The sequence below is a fragment of the Odontomachus brunneus genome, unplaced genomic scaffold, assembly GCF_010583005.1.
Source record: "Odontomachus brunneus isolate Ranch 3 - 2012 unplaced genomic scaffold, Obru_v1 Obru_scaffold_246, whole genome shotgun sequence".
NCBI classification, from domain to species: domain Eukaryota; kingdom Metazoa; phylum Arthropoda; class Insecta; order Hymenoptera; family Formicidae; genus Odontomachus; species Odontomachus brunneus.
This window is the reverse complement of record NW_022639696.1, coordinates 41,160-57,530: the sequence shown is the minus strand read 5'-3', so window position 1 is coordinate 57,530 and position 16,371 is coordinate 41,160. Positions and strand designations below refer to the sequence as shown.

Genomic DNA, 16,371 nt, shown 5'->3' with positions numbered 1-16,371 from the left:
AATTATATAAATAATACGTATAATTACATAAAATTTTTTATAATAATTATTTTATTTTATTTCACAGATTTCTATTATTTTCTACTTGTTCTTATTTATATTTATATCATGTATTATTATTATATTATTCACGTTTTTTCTTTGTTTTATTATTGGTTATTGCTTATCAGTGTTTTAAAAAATTAAAATTTATTTTTATTTATTTTTTTTATTTATTTTATTTATTTATATAATTTATATTCATATATTCTTCAAGATTTGATGCTATGTTTGTATAAATTTATAATCTTATAGAGTCACTTCGTGAACGATCCGCGACCTCGTCTCTCGGCTTCCCAGCAAGCCCAGATACTGAGCGACGTGCAGCAACACCAGCATCGATATCGGCGTCCCATTCAAGACTCAAAGAACTCGCGGATAGGATCCTTCCAGTCATACGACCAAGTAACACCTAAGTATCAGCAGTCTAGCACGCCATACCCCTCCTTAGCCAAGTACAAGGTTGATCGAGCGAAGCAGCAACAGTTACAGCAACTTCTGCAGCAACAGCAACAGGTGCAACAGCTCCTGCAACAGCAACAACAGAAAATCGCCCAGCAACTCGGCACGACGGACTTCGTGAGCGATAATGCGCAGCAATATCAACGACAACAATATCAACAACAGCAGCAACAACAACCGCAACAATATAACAACCAATACCAGAACGGGTTTCAGAATCTTCATCAGGATCTGTCACAGCCACTGTTCAGCGATCAACAGACGTTGCAGCTACAGGAGTATCTCGAGAAGCAACGCGAGCTAGAGCTGTTGCAGAAGCAACGGCAACAGTTGCTGTATGAGCAGCAAGAGTTACGAAGGCAACAAGAGCTGTTGCGACTCCAACAACTTCAAAGACTCACCTCTACCACGCCGTCACCGCAGCCACCATTGCTGTCATCATCGATTGCGACATCGACTCCCGTTGTGAGCACCACCTCGTCGCCGTTGCTGCTGTCGTCGCCGACGGCGCGGCAGATCACGCCGTCTGAGGCGGAGCTTTTTCTTAAGGCAATTGCTAACCATCAGAAGAAATATACAACGAGCACAACAACAACCACAACGACAACCACCACCCCCCTACCGCCTCCACCACCCAGAACAGTCGTCTCCAAGGTTCATCAGGAAACGTCGAGCGTACCGGACAATCTACTCAGTTTGATTCAAGAGCAAGAGAGTCATCTAGTGCAGCAAGACAAGTCGAAGCCACAGGTCAAGGTGATCTATCAAACCGACAGGCCCAGCACTACGAAACACAACGGTTCCAGGAGTAGGGGTTCTCCACAGTCCAGCGAGAGAGAATTGTTGCTGAAGCAGCTGAAGCTCGCGTTGGCACAGTCCGGTGACGACGACGTCAGGAATGTGACCACCAGAGACCTGATCTTGCCGAACGGTAAAAAGCTCCAGGTAATTCATGCGCCGAACGGTCTGCCCTCCATCGTTCCAGCTTCGGTCTCACCGTCTTCGACGACTACCATAAAACCACCAAAGGCCATCTTTGAGGAACTGACTAAAGGTGGTGTGTTGCCGCCGGGCGCCGACTTCGAGATTATTCGACAGAAGAGCGACGGCAAATTGGAAGAGATCGGCAAAGCTCCGATCCAGAATCTGCCGTCGAAGAAAGTGACCTTTGTCGTGTTGGAGGAACAATCGGACGGCAGTTATAAGGTGCAGGGTGTGAAAGGGAACGCCGACAAAGAAAGCGGCGTCGACGTCGAGTCCATCGTCGAGAGGATCAAGAAGGGTGAACTGAAGCTGCCGCCCAGCTCGTTTAACCCGACCACTCCTTCCAGCCTTGAGCAACACTTCGAATCCAGCATCGACCCGAATCTCGTGTCCACCCAAGGTACAGCCAAGACGTCGCATCACTCCGCCAGCACGCCTGCCACGATCTTTAGACCGACCACCGTTAGATCCACTTCGACCAGATATAACGAAGGGTGAGTGTCATAGTAGCGCGAGAACGAATCGAATTTTTTTTTAAATAAAGTAGTTTTTGCTCGCATGATTATGCCCGAAGCAAAATTGTCATGCGACTTTCGACTTTAATATTCCATTTAACTTTTATTTCGTTACTTTCATTTTGAAGCCTTTTTTTTTTTTTTTTTTTTTACATGGGGAAATGCATTTACGCATACCCTAGTCCCAGGGGGGGGGAGCCAGGGTTATGTAGGACTCACGGCATATTTGCCGTACTACCTACTAAAACCCCATGGGTTACCTACCCGGGCCCTTTCATGGGTGCGCATTTGCACTCCCGCGGGTGCGCCCCCCCTGACTGCGTAAGCATGTGGGGGGGCGCACCGGGCCCTGGGCGTCGTATAGTCACGACGCCCTACATCTCGAGGGAGGGTGACATAGATGTCATCCCCCCCCCTCCGCGGTGTGTTGAGGGAACCACCCTCCCGGACACACCGCCCTACTCTTGGGGGTCGGAGCGAAGGCCGGCCCCCGCCGGACACTTCGCCCCCCCGTGCCCCTGCAGGGCGTGGACTTAGGTCCTTGGACCTTTGTCCCCCCGCAGGGGGCTTCCTCCGGTGAGTGGGACTATGTCCCACTCCCGAATCTCCTCGAGAGGAGGGGGGATTATACCTCCCCCCCCTCTTACTCCTCGTCTCTTGCGGGGAGAGGGGAGCCAAGGTTCCCCTCCCCTCCGCCAACCGCCTTTTTGTGGCGGACTACGTCCGTCACCCATCCTTCTTCCGAGGGAGGGTAACCCCCTCGGACCTCCTGGCCGATGTACGGGGGGGGGAGAGCAGGGAGGTGGCTGAGTTCTCAGTCGTCCCTCTCCCCCCGCCCCGTCATCCGGGGTCAACCAAGCCCCCCCGACCCCCGCCCGCCGGCGGAGGTGTAAGGGCCGCGCGAGCCCGCGCCCTTGTCGTCGGAGGGGCAGTTCGCGCAACTGCCCCTCGATTGGCCCCGCCCCCGGGGTCGCCGCCGCCAACCACATCCGAAGACGGGTCTGACGACGACGAGTCGGGGGGCGGTGCCCCGGGACCCCTCGCTCTCCCTCTCCTCCTCTGCCTTTTAGGGCCATGCGTGGGGTCCCCCTCTTCTCCCTTTCTCGCTCCCTCTCCTCCTTTTCGGACATGACGTCCGAACAAAAGGAGGAGAGGGCTTGCCACCTCTCCTCACTGCCGACGATAGCGCGGACTATCGCCGGCAGTGAGAGATCTCCCCCTATTTCCGCCCTCAGCACACGGCGTTGGCCCGCCCATGCGGGACAGTCCCGCAGGGTATGAGCCGCCGTGTCCGGGGCGGAGTTGCAGGCGCGGCACCGTGCCGCGTCTTCACGCCCTATCTTGTGCAGGTACTCACCGAAACATCCATGTCCGGTGAGTACCTGCGTCACCCAGAAGGTGAGACCCCTGCAACTATCCAGCCAGCCATCGAAGACTGGCCGGATAGCCCTGACGGTCTCGTTTTCCGACTCCGCCAAGTGGCGTTGCCACTTGATCAGAAGAGACCGCCAGGCCTGGTGCTTCATCATCTTGACCGCCCTGTCTCTCACGCGTGATGCCCCGACACGGACCCCCTGGCGGATGTCGCGTGTACGACGATATGTCTCGTCGTACATCTCCGCCAGGAGATCAAACGGGGGCACCCCCGCGAGGAGATGCGCCGACTCCGCCGAAGTGGTCTTGTAAGCTCGCGCCACCCTCTGGGCAATGTGTCTCCCCATTTGCAGAAGAGCTCTTCTGTTATGGGGAGACGCCCGGAGGTCGCGAGCCCAGACCGGGGCCCCATACAGGGCCATCGATCTGACCACTCCGACATAGAGTCGGCGGGACACATCCCTTGGCCCCCCGTTATTCGGCAGCAGCCGGCCAAGGGCCAATGCTGCTCCCTTTATACGGGGGGCATTCATTTTGAAGCCTATATCAATCTCTTTTAATTCTATTTAACCTAGCTTGGCCGAAAGATACTTTTTAAAACCTACAAGTTGCATTTTGTGCCATTTAGAGACGCTAAGTAGAACTTCACTTTCCACTTAAAGGTGTTAAGTAAGACTTTATGTGTATTAAGCATACACTGACCCTTTAAAACATACAGATTAGAAAGTTCAGATTGAAAATCGGGCTAAAATTTCGTTTAATAAAGTTTATACAAACCTTAGTTTTTCCTGACTTTTGTATAATCCTATTTTCGATCTCAACATTCCATTTAATGTCTACTTTAATACCCTGAAGCCTATATCAGTCTTTTCTTATTCCACTTCATCTATTAACTGTGTCAAACTTGTCCTCTTTAGAATCTACAAGTGACATTTTGCGTGTTTTCTTATTTAGAGGTGCTAAGTAGAGCTTCAGTTTCCATCTGTACCAAGCATGTACTAATGCTTCGGAATATACTATAAATATCAGAAAGCTCAGATCAAAAGTAAGGCTAAGATTTCGTAAGGTTCTAGATTTCTTGATTGTGTGTATGTGTACGTCTTTTCTTAGATTTTATAATTCCTGAATAGAACTAATCGACGAGTGTTCCACTCTTTTTGTGTTCAACCGCTAACATTTCTCACGAACTCGAGTTCTTTTAATATACTTTGTTATAATTTTTTGTAATTTTAATTTCTTGTAATTTTAATTTCTTCCAGACTATATTTCTATTATTTCTATATACAGGGTGTCCGAAACCTTTCTTGACACAAATCGTAGGAAAGTAGAACGGATTAAACGGAACAGTAAAGTCAAATATTATTTTGCGAAATTCGCAATAGTTTTCGAGTAATTAATTATTTTGTCTGAGCAAATTAGCGCTCGGGCCTGCGCGTGACCGTGATACACGCGAATCGCGGCTCGTTGCCTCCCTCCGCTCATAGGTACGTTGTATCTCGTAGCCATAGTTACTATAGTTACGAAACACAGCGTAGCTATGGGCAGAGGGCAGCGAGCCGTAATTCGCATGAAACACGGTCGCGCGCAGACCCGAACGGTAATTTGCTCAGACAAAATATTTAATTACTCGAAAACTATTGCGAATTTCGCAAAATAGTATTTGACTTTTCTGTTCCGTTTAATCCGTTCTACTTTCCTACGAATTGTGTCAAAAAAGGTATTGGATACCTTGTATATTTCTATATTTTTTGTATATCATACACATGTTTGTACTTTTTTGTTATGATAACTGAGATCAATGTGCGCACGCGCATTATTAATTTTATAAAATTTTAATTTTTCATTTGTGTTTATCTATTGGGTATACAGCTTAATTCGGTTCGTTTTTTTGCTTGAAAAACGCATTTATTTAAATGATAAAATGAATTAATACATTATTGAAAGTATTGTCCATCGCTAGCCACTACTTTTTCCCATCTTTCTGGCAATTTATGGATTCCGTCGCGGAAGAAGCGTTCATCTTTTGAAGCCAAGAATGAATCGAGCCAATTTTTGATACCCTGTTCTGAAGTAAAGTGTATTCCAGTCAAAGCGTTCTGCATCGATCGAAACAAATGGTAGTCGGAAGGGGCAAGGTCTGGGCTATAAGGCGGGTGAGCCAGAACTTCCCATCCGCTATTTTCCAAATAGTTTTTAACCGGAACAGCAACATGAGGCCGAGCGTTGTCATGGTGAAAGATTATGGACTCGTGTCTGGTCGCATATTCTGGACGTTTTTCGGCTATAGCTCGCTTTAAACGGATCAATTGTCGCCTGTAGAAGTCTCCCGTGATGGTTTGACCAGGTTTTAGCAGCTCATAGTGGATCACACCCTTCTGATCCCACCAAATACAGAGCATTACCTTGGCATCATGGATATTCGGCTTCGGCGTTGATGTTCCCGGTTGGCCGGGCTTTACATACGATTTTTTGCGTTTCGGGTTGTCGTAGTGAATCCATTTTTCGTCCCCGGTAATGATTCGATGCAGAAAAGACTTCTTTTTGTACCGTTCAAGCAACATTTCGGACATGCAAAATCGTCGTTCGATATCTCTCGGTTTCAATTCGTATGGGACCCAATTTCCTTGCTTTTGGATGTATCCCGCGGCTTTGAGTCGTTTCGAAATAGCTTGTTGAGTAACTTCCAATGTTCTTGCGAGCTCTTTTTGCGTTTGACACGAATCTTGATCGAGTAATGTTTCTAATTCTTCATCTTCAAACTTTTTCGGTTGACCCGAACGCTCTTTGTCTTCAACACTAAAATCACCACTTTGAAATCGTCAAAACCATTCTTTGCAAGATTTATCCGACGGTGCAGATTCACCATAAACTTCCACAAGCATTCGATGCGCTTCAGCTGCACTTTTCTTCCAATTGAAACAGAAAATCAAAACTTCCTGCAAATGGTGCTTATTTGGAACGAAACTCGACATTTTCAACGCAGTAAAAATTAAACTTGTTGTGCAAAACTCAAAGGCTTGTAAACAATATTTGGTTGACAGATGTTGACACTTCACGATACAGCAAAAATCAGCTGTCGCCGTCAACCATTTATAGCACCTAGAGCCATCTTTTGAAAACGGACCTAAGTTGTACATCCAATACTTATTTATTCTACTTATATATTTGTATGTTTACTTATTTAAAAGAAAGCTTCTTTTTACGTATGAAATAAATTGCATGAAAATAGACAAGTATATATAAGATATGATAAACATTGATAAATGAATAAAATAAAAAATAAACAAAGCAAATACAAATACAAAACACGAAAAAAAATTTGATGAAATTAACCAAATGTCTGGTGAAATATAAACGTATCAAAATTCCGGTGAAGATTTTATTAGAAATTTTGTTTTGTTAACCGGAATCTCTTAATCTGAACAAAATGCTGGTAATTTCAATTGGAATTCTCTAGTTCGCTGATACTTCATCAGACATTTAGTTAATCCAATCAAATTTTTTTCTGTGTAGGCTAAACAAAAAATTATCAGCAGACACTGGTATTTATTTATATAGAAGAATGTATAAAAACTATTACAAAGAAAGAGAGAGAGATAACATAACACACAATGTCCAAAATCGAAACGTAAGATGTCCTAAAAGCATCCTAAAAACATCTTAAAGACGTTGATTAGGACCCCGATTTTGAACATTGCGCTGTCTGGGATGTAAATTGTTTTTAATAACTCTTTCTTGAAGTTAACTTACATTTTATAGCAGCTCTTATCGATGTTTGTTAACTCTGTCTGATAATTGATGATGTTTGTTAACTCTGTAGATTAATCAATGGTATCAACACAGTAGCAAGCACTAAAATTTGACACGGAATAAAGAAACGATTATAACATCTTGCGTGAAATGGAGATTAAACAATCACGACCGGATTAATTGTTTATCGTAACGAACAAACGAGTGATAGACGCACTAAGTGTGGAATTTGAACTTACAGCAAGTCGACGACTGACTACTTCCCTTACGTCACGGTGTCGCCAAACTCGGTACCTACCACCGACAAATACGTGACCTCCGCGTCCAGCGTCGCCGGCCATGTGTTCAACTCTTTGAACACTAGCCCGAAAACGAGCTTGTCGGACCACATACCGCGGGTCACCACCAAGTACTCGTCCACCAGGAGCCAATTCATCCCAACGATGGCGCCGGTCAAAGAAATTGTGACGACACCGACACCACCGGCGACATTCTCGCAACAGACAACCAACTCCTACATCCACTTCGCCGCGAGCCCGACAGTAGTCTCGTCGACGAGAACATCTTCCGGCACTGTAACGTCCAATTTGCAGAACGCAAACGTCGTTTATCAGAGCACCACGTTGGCTCCGACAGAGGTCATCAAGACCCAAACACCAACGGAGAGTTTGACCGCGTTACTGAGGAGAGAAGGTCTCTTCGCTATGGCCAAGTACCTGAGGCAGTCGGGATTGGACAATGTGTTGAACGAAACCGGTGAGTTGACTGCGAATTCGCTCAAAAAACTTCCTCGAGACTCGCTAATCACTTTCGTAGAAATTTAAGATATGGTTTATTGATAAGTCAATTGTTTAAGAGAAGAGTTTTACACATGAATGATAACCGATCTGTAACCGACTCGATAGCAAACATATGCAATTCTATCACGAGATGCGAAGAGTATCTAAAAATAATTTGGGACGATAATATGAAGAATAGTTTGTGAGATAAAAATAGTAGCGACTTACTGCAAAATAAAAACATTGCAACATTACATTCAATACTGAGAAAAAATTATAGTTGCTTTCAGCGTCAACGATATTTTCTTGTAATTTTAGCCACAAGAATAGTTAGAAAAACTATTGTTTTAGTAAATATTATTAGAAAGATGGTTCTTCTAATTATTTTTATGGTTAAAATTACAAAAAAGTATAATTGACGTCGAAATAAATTATAATTTTCTCTAAATGAAAAGTGATAGTTAATTAAGGGCAAGAATAATATATCAATATAACAAAATTCGTACTAATATTAATAGGATTAAAATTATACTAATATATTAATATACATATATAGATAATAAAGATAATATACACAAAGCTCACTAGTAACGATAATTTTTATCAGTTACAATGGTCGGACAGGAAAAGTTCTAGTTGCAATTAATCAGTTTTTAAACTGTAATAAAATATGTCAATAGAAATTTCGAAAACGTTTCTCCTTTTGTAAAAAGATCAAGGTTACTTTCACTTTTTTAAATCAAACTGTACATGAAAAAAATACTATGATTAACTGACACATAGCTTTAGTTGTGCCAGTCAATTTCAATATTGAATCTGGTTGGCACAACCAGACTTATGTGTGAGCCAAACATAACTGTTTTTTTTTCGTATATCTTTTTTTATCTATAGCGATATAAAAAGAAATTCAAAGCAAATTCAATAGTAACTCATAATGTTACCTTTATTGCTTTTTCACAGTAGAATAGAGCACAATGAATTAATAATAGAGAATTTCAACGACGCATAACATAAATATGCAAAAACATAAATCGAAATATCTTAGTTGATACGACATATAAAACTCCATTACAAAAGGTTTTGTGTTGCAGAAAATAGATTACATTTCGAACATTTCTTAACATTACTCATTATGTTCTAAATATTATATGTTCTAAATATTATACTTTTTGTCTGTTTTTTACTATTAAATGTTACTTAAAGTAACATTATTAAAGTTACTATTGAATTTGACCCAATTGATAAAAAATAGTGGATATCATTAAATATTCTATACAACAGATTTGGATAATAAAGAGAGATTTCATTATTCAATTAATATTAAAAGATTAAGATTAATAAGATGTAGCATAATGAAATGTAATTTTACAAATTGTATTTCCTGCACTTTTGTAACGAGACAATTCATGCTAATACTAGTAAGTTTATTTATTAATAAATAATACTGATTAATACCACGAATAAAGATATGAGATTCCATTTAGAAAAATGAAAATAACCTCGACTTTTTTACGTGAAAAATGTTTTCCTGCCCGATCAATGTAAATGATAACAAATAGCGAATATCGTTAAATATTTTATACAACAGATTTGGATAATAGATTTTATTACAATTAATATTAAAAGATTAAGATTAGCATAATAAGATGTAGCATAAAATGAGGTATAATTTTACAAGTTGTGTTTCCCGCACTCTTGTAACGAGATAATTCATGCTAATACTAGTAAGTTTTATTTGTTAATAGATAATAGATATACTGAGAGAAATTATCTGGTAATAAATTAATAAACGGATATTTCCAATCAACTTCCGATCAATTTTTATATCCAATCAGGATATCCGATTTAATCGGATATTTCCGATCATGATAGCATTTCATCAGATCAACAATTATGAACCGATATTTTTCATCGGGTGTTTCCTGACTGGATACAAAAATTCATCGGTACTTTGATCAGAAATATCCGTTTATTAGTTTTTTATCGAATAATTTCTCTCTCTCAGAGTAGTATTTAGTATTTTAATAATATATTTGGATAACAGATTTCACTATTTAATTAACATTAAGAAATTAAGAAATAGCGTGAGATATTTGAATATAATTTTCCAAATTGCATTTTCCGCATCGATTTAACGAAATAATTCATACTAACATTAATAAGTTCAATATATTAATATTGATAATAGATGTCATTTTATATAATAAACTTAGAGAATAGATTTCATTACTAAACTCATATTATAAATATATAAGATTAGTGAGAGGTAGGTGACAAGGTGTAATTTTGCAAATCGCGTTTTCCGCAACATCGCGATCGCCGCGTCCGACAATATTGCAAAGGCGCAATAACGCCTTACGGCAAAAATTTTCAGACTCAAATGATGGTACAAACGATTCCGTTGGCGCGAGGTAAGCCACGTCGCTTTACACAATCCGCCATTCGTATCTCTCGCCCCGGAGTCATGCAACATTCGTTGGAAAAATGTTCTCACGACTCGTTGCCCATTTCGCCACAGTCGTCGTCATCCACCTTACGAAAACAAAGACGCGGTTTTCTCGTTATATGAGATCTCTAAAAGAAAAGCACGCGATTTAATTACTCGCTGTTAATGATCGGTGCGACAACATTCCTGATTCGTCGCTGTGATACTGCTTTGTGTAAGAAATGCATCATATTTGCACATCATATTAATAATCATTATTTGAAAATTTGTCTCATTAAAATGCTCAAATTTTTTAGCTTAGAGTCAAATATGAATTTTTTAAGTTGAATCGCGATCACAAGTACAAAATATGTTATGTATATCATGATTTAATTTTTTTAAAATCAGGCTCATAAATTAATAGTTGTTATTTTGAGCTTGTCTCACGTAAAATGCTCTGATTTGGATTTAAAATTAGACTGGAGTTTTTCAGTTGAATCACTTGACATACATGGCATTATATATGCAATTACAATTTCAGTAAGAAACTCACATTTAACTCTACGACTAAAATATGAACAAGATTGAGTAATATCTAATAAATTAGTTTCTAGTTAATTAATATCTTGTTAATTAATTAAAAGTTACGTTAAAGTTAAAATAATAACTCTCAACTAAATTTATTTAATTTCAAATGAGTCAAGTTTTAACTTAAATCAATTACTTTAAAATGCAGCAACTTTATGTTATTAATTTTTATATAAAGTTAAAATAATTCATATAATTTATAACAAGTAATTCACTAATATTAAAATCATCATCAATAAAAAATAATGCCTGCAGAATTGTTTTTGTTTAAACTTTAAACTTAATTTACAAGGAAACATAGGCAATCCGAAAATTGAGAAAATTCTGAAACATTGTGTGCAAGTAAAGTAGTACATCCATAATATAAAACTATTTTTTGTTTCTGTTAAATTTCGATTTAAAGGAGTGAAACCACCTCTCGAAACTAATGAGTAGGGAAAGGGGGGTTCAAAAATTTTTGCAAAATTTGAATACACCGTTGCAAAGAGTATAAAATATTCTATCACTTTTATATAAATTATTTTTTCATATGCCTTGTATTTTAGGAAATATTCGCTAAAAATAAAAATGTTATATTTTTTCGAGGGATGGTTTCACCCCCTTAAATCGAAATTTAGCAGAAACAAAAAATAGTTTTATGTTATGGATGTATTACTCTACTTGCACACAATGTTTCAGAATTTTCTGAATTTTCAGGTTGCCTATGTTCCCTTGTTAGTTAAAAATCATTAACTTATCCAACTCTAAATATGAGCATATTATTTGAGACAAATTTCAAGTAAGGACAAATTAATACAGGCATAGTCAACTTGTTCAAAACATTTGTAAATTCGGAATAGAAAAAATTTAACAGATTACCAGAAATGAGAATTAAAAGATTTAGTTTAAACATTTACAGTTAGAGATGTGAGTCGTTCAATAGATTCGTGATTGCAAATAAAATGTAATTTATATAACTTAACTAAAAAACTCAGATATAATTTAAACGTCTCATGCGTTCGTACTCATGTCTATGTCTCTTTGTTTCACTGAATTCCAAATGCAAAACTTACATTCCAACATATCACGAAGAATTCAAGTTGAATCTCTTTGTACGAAACATGTCAATCCTTCTACGCGCTCGTTCACTTACAAACAACATGTAGCAGATTTACCAGCAACTTGATTAATTAGCACCTTCAAAATTTTCTCATCGATCCCTCGCGGAAGATAAATAACCACGCAAAAAAAAATACGATTGACGCTCCAGCGTTTCACGCGCCAGCGCAACTTTATTGGCCGCATTCGCACGCTCGTTAAAAACAAAAACAAGCGACTATTACTTTCCCGTAATGGCGATTTTCGCAAGTGGCAACTCTGGCGTCTCTATCGAGCACGCGATTGCAATTATTAATCTGTATCGAAGCAGTTGTGTAACTCCGAACTGCGTTCTTCGCGATGACGTGCTTTTCCTTCGACGGCGACGATGCAAGACGATTACAGGACTTTTGTGCGCATAATTAATGCACCGTAGATTGACAAGTATGGGAGAGAATGTCTGACAAGTGAAACGTAACTATTGACACAAATATCAATCGCAAAAAAATTATGCTGTTTCCGCCGACTTAACGAGATACAGCGAGGATTGTACGTTTCTTCGCATTCAGTGTTTTGTAAAGCGAAATTAATATAACTATGTGGCATTTGAGGGTGGAAATTGATTTAAGTGTGTTTTGCACAAATTCGAACGGAAAATAACTAAAATTGTCAAGTCTCTCAGATACGCAAACAAAAAACGATCAAACTACCCAATAAAAGCCAATGTAAAACATTAGTTGCAGACATTCGATCAACTATAGATGAATCAAACATCAAATATCAAATAGCACTCTTCAAGAGTCAAGCAAATATTTCAATTGTCCTCTTAAACCTTCTCAGTGATAAAAAAAAAAACTGTTAAAATTGAAAATAAAATTAATCGACATTTGCAAGATCAAAATAAAATTTTGATTGACTAGAACAAACACATGTAACCACTATGCGTGCGCTATTTAGCTTATAATTCTATAAAGTAACGTTTCAAACATTTTTTAAGATATCAGGATTATTTAAACAAAACTGTAACTCAGTGCGTAAGAATTGCTTGATCTTTTATGGTAGTTTTTCATTACATCATACAAAAATTTAATTCATTTTGCACTTTGAAACAGTAAAACTCCTTTTATCAGTTTTTGTTTTATTATATAGTTTATATTTTCTAATTTTATAAACTTATATATATTTATATTTTTTCACGAGTAATCGAGTAAAGTAATTTTCATGCGTGAAAATATCGTAGAAATACGTGTATATTGAAGATAGAATATTTCGTGATCCAATAGTATAACTGATTATTCTATAAAAATTACGAACAAAATTATCTGGTTGTCTTTAAATCTTTTTGTAATGTTACCAATAGGTCCATACACTTTATTCATCCCTACGGATAAGGCTTTCAGGACATTATTGGTACAACTGGGAGGACCCGAAAAAGCTGAACAGAAATTCCACGAAAACCCAAGACTTTTGAGTGGGGTATGAAATAAATATCATTAATAATTTAAAACTAACAATGGGTTTTTTACAAAATCGTTCTACTCTAACCAATCGCAAAAGTTTTCATTTCTTCCTATAACTGTGAGAAGGGGGATACATCTATAAAAATAAGTACAAATAAAATGAGAAAAACTAAATAATCACAAAAAATATATAAATAATTGTATAAAATTTTACATATATAACTATATAAATTTATAATTATAATTATATAAAATTATATAAAATTTTACATATATTACTCCGAAAACCTTTTATTTCTGAGTTATGAAGCATTTTGTTCTGTGAAAAATAGAAAATAAATTAAATCTACAATAAATGTTCAATGTGCCTTCGGCTCATGTCAATACACATTTCGGCATGTTTCGTCATTGAAGGTCAAAGAGTCCAGGTTTATTTGTTGACAACAGTTTCCAAGTCTCTTAGTCAGTTCATTCACGGGCGCCCGTATGTGACCACCTAATTACACAGGGATTGTTGTATTCAACTTTGGATTTTGAACCGTGTCTAGTTTTGTGTTAAAAATGGCTAATTTTTACACAAATTCTGAAATGACGGATATTCATTTTATGAATATCTTGAAAACTGTTGTCAACAAATACAAAATAAACCCGGAATCTTTGAACGTGTTCGATCTTCAATGAGGAGAATTTGCCGAATTGTGTGTTGAAATGGACGGAGAGCACATTGAACATTTATTGTAAATTTTAGTTATTCTCTATTTTTCACAGAACAAAATGCTTCATAACTCAGAAATAAAAGGTTTTCGGAATATTGTTCATTAAGAGTTTTTGGTTTGTTTTAACGAGTACTACATGCCCCTAAAATTTGGTACCACCTTTTGGGAATACCCTGTATATGGATCATTATCTGTCAACAGATGAAGCCGGCTGCCCAAAATTGGTTGGAGTAAAAATGAACAAGTAAAGACTAAAAATTCGAGTAAAAATATAAGCTTTCAAATGCCGTGCGCTATTTTTAAAAATGCAAAGTGATGGATTTAATATGGCGGCTAAACTGGGAGTAAAAATTTTAATTTATCTAATTTAAATGAAAATGTTTGTAAGAGAGTTTTGAGGATTGCTAAGTACAAATATGAAATCGAATTTGCAAAATCATTATGTTTAAACAAATTGTTTAAACAAATTAATCTTTCAATCTCGACTTCATATTCGTTCTCAGCAATCCCAAAAATCTCCTTACAAACATTTTTATTCAAATTAGACCCTCTTACAAATTGCTTAAACAATTAATTGTTTGAATAAATTAGTTTTCCAATTCCGACTTCATATTCGTACTCAGTGACCTAAAAAATCCTTGGATACGTCGTAGAAACTTCTAAAATCATGAAACATGTCTCTACTCACTAGTTCAAATAATTGTTTAAACCAATTATTTCTTTAATTTATATTGCAACACGATGTTATGAAAGGATATATTGTGCTTCCTTTAAAGCCCTAGTAGAGTAATTTCCTTTAAAGAGAGTTCCTTGTTTTAAATTATTTACGTACATATTGTGACAACAGACAATGTACATACAGAAATGTGATTTTAGAGTTACCCGTTCTGTACCACGTGAAGATATTATTTTGTTACAGGACATGGCATCTACACCAGGAACATATTTTACACTATATACAATAATTCCTCTTCGCTATTTACAATGTTTACACTATCTTGTACTACAAAACAACGATTTATTTTTTAATAGTAAAATTACATTTATTTATAAATAAATGTAATTTATTTATAAATAAATGTAATTTCAATATTAAAAAATTATTTATATTTACGTACAACATCGAGTTGCAGTGTAAATAAAAGGAAAGAATAATTTGTTTAAACAATTATTTGTTTTAACGAATGAGCAGAGACGGGTTTCATGGTTTTAAAAATTTGTATAACGTATCCAAAAACTTTTTAAGTACGAATATAAAGTCGGAATTGAAAAACTAATTTGTTTAAACAATTAATTGTTTAAACAATTTGTAAGGGAGCCTAATTTCAATAAAAAAATTTTTAAGGAGATTTTTGAGATCGCTGAGGACGAATATGATGTCGAAATTGAAAGATTAATTTGTTTTAATAATTAATTGTTTAAACAATTTATTTAAACACAATGATTTTGCAAATTTGATTTCATATTCGTACTTACTAATCCCCAAAACTCCCTTACAAACATTTTCATTTAAATTAGATAAATTAAAATTTTTACTCTCACCGCCCGATGAAAAATTTTTTATGTAAAATTATGTATGAAATTTGTCCATACATAATTATGTATAATTATATATAATCATATAAAATTATATATAATTATACACAATTATGTATAACAATATGTATAATTACATATAAATCTATGCATAATTATGTAAAATTATATATGAATTTATATATATAATTATACATAATTATGTATAATTACATATATAAGTAGAATGTATGAACATAAATTTGATATATAATGATATATAATTATGTATAATTATATATAATTTTATATAATTTTATATAATTATATATGAAAAATTTTTCATTGGGCGTTTAACCGCCATATTGAATTTGCCATTTTAAATTTTTAGAAATAGCACACGGCACTCGAAAGTTTATATTTTTATGCGAATTTTAAGCCCTTACTTGTTTACTTTAACTCAAACTAATTTGGGGCAGCCGGCTTCATCGGTTGACAAATAATAACTCATATATATGCTTATATATTATTTAAAATAAAACTATTATATGAGACAAAGGCTCGAAAGTAAACTCAAAATAAAATCCACCAATCTTAATAAAATAAAGCATGAATATTGTAACTTTGAATATTGATATTTAAAATATCGAACATTTAGGAAAATAAAAAAAATTATTTAAAAAAATA

General features: G+C 36.8%; 1 protein-coding gene across 1 annotated transcript in view; it reads left to right on the top strand.

Annotated features, from left to right (window-relative positions):
* LOC116852669 overlaps positions 1–16,371 on the top strand; it is a 59,845-nt gene that overhangs the window by 39,173 nt on the left and 4,301 nt on the right. Inside the window, exons 2-4 of the mRNA XM_032833237.1 lie at positions 295–1,979; positions 7,366–7,880; positions 13,354–13,469. Coding sequence (XP_032689128.1) covers positions 295–1,979; positions 7,366–7,880; positions 13,354–13,469 — 2,316 coding nt within the window. The remainder of the gene's footprint in view (positions 1–294; positions 1,980–7,365; positions 7,881–13,353; positions 13,470–16,371) is intronic.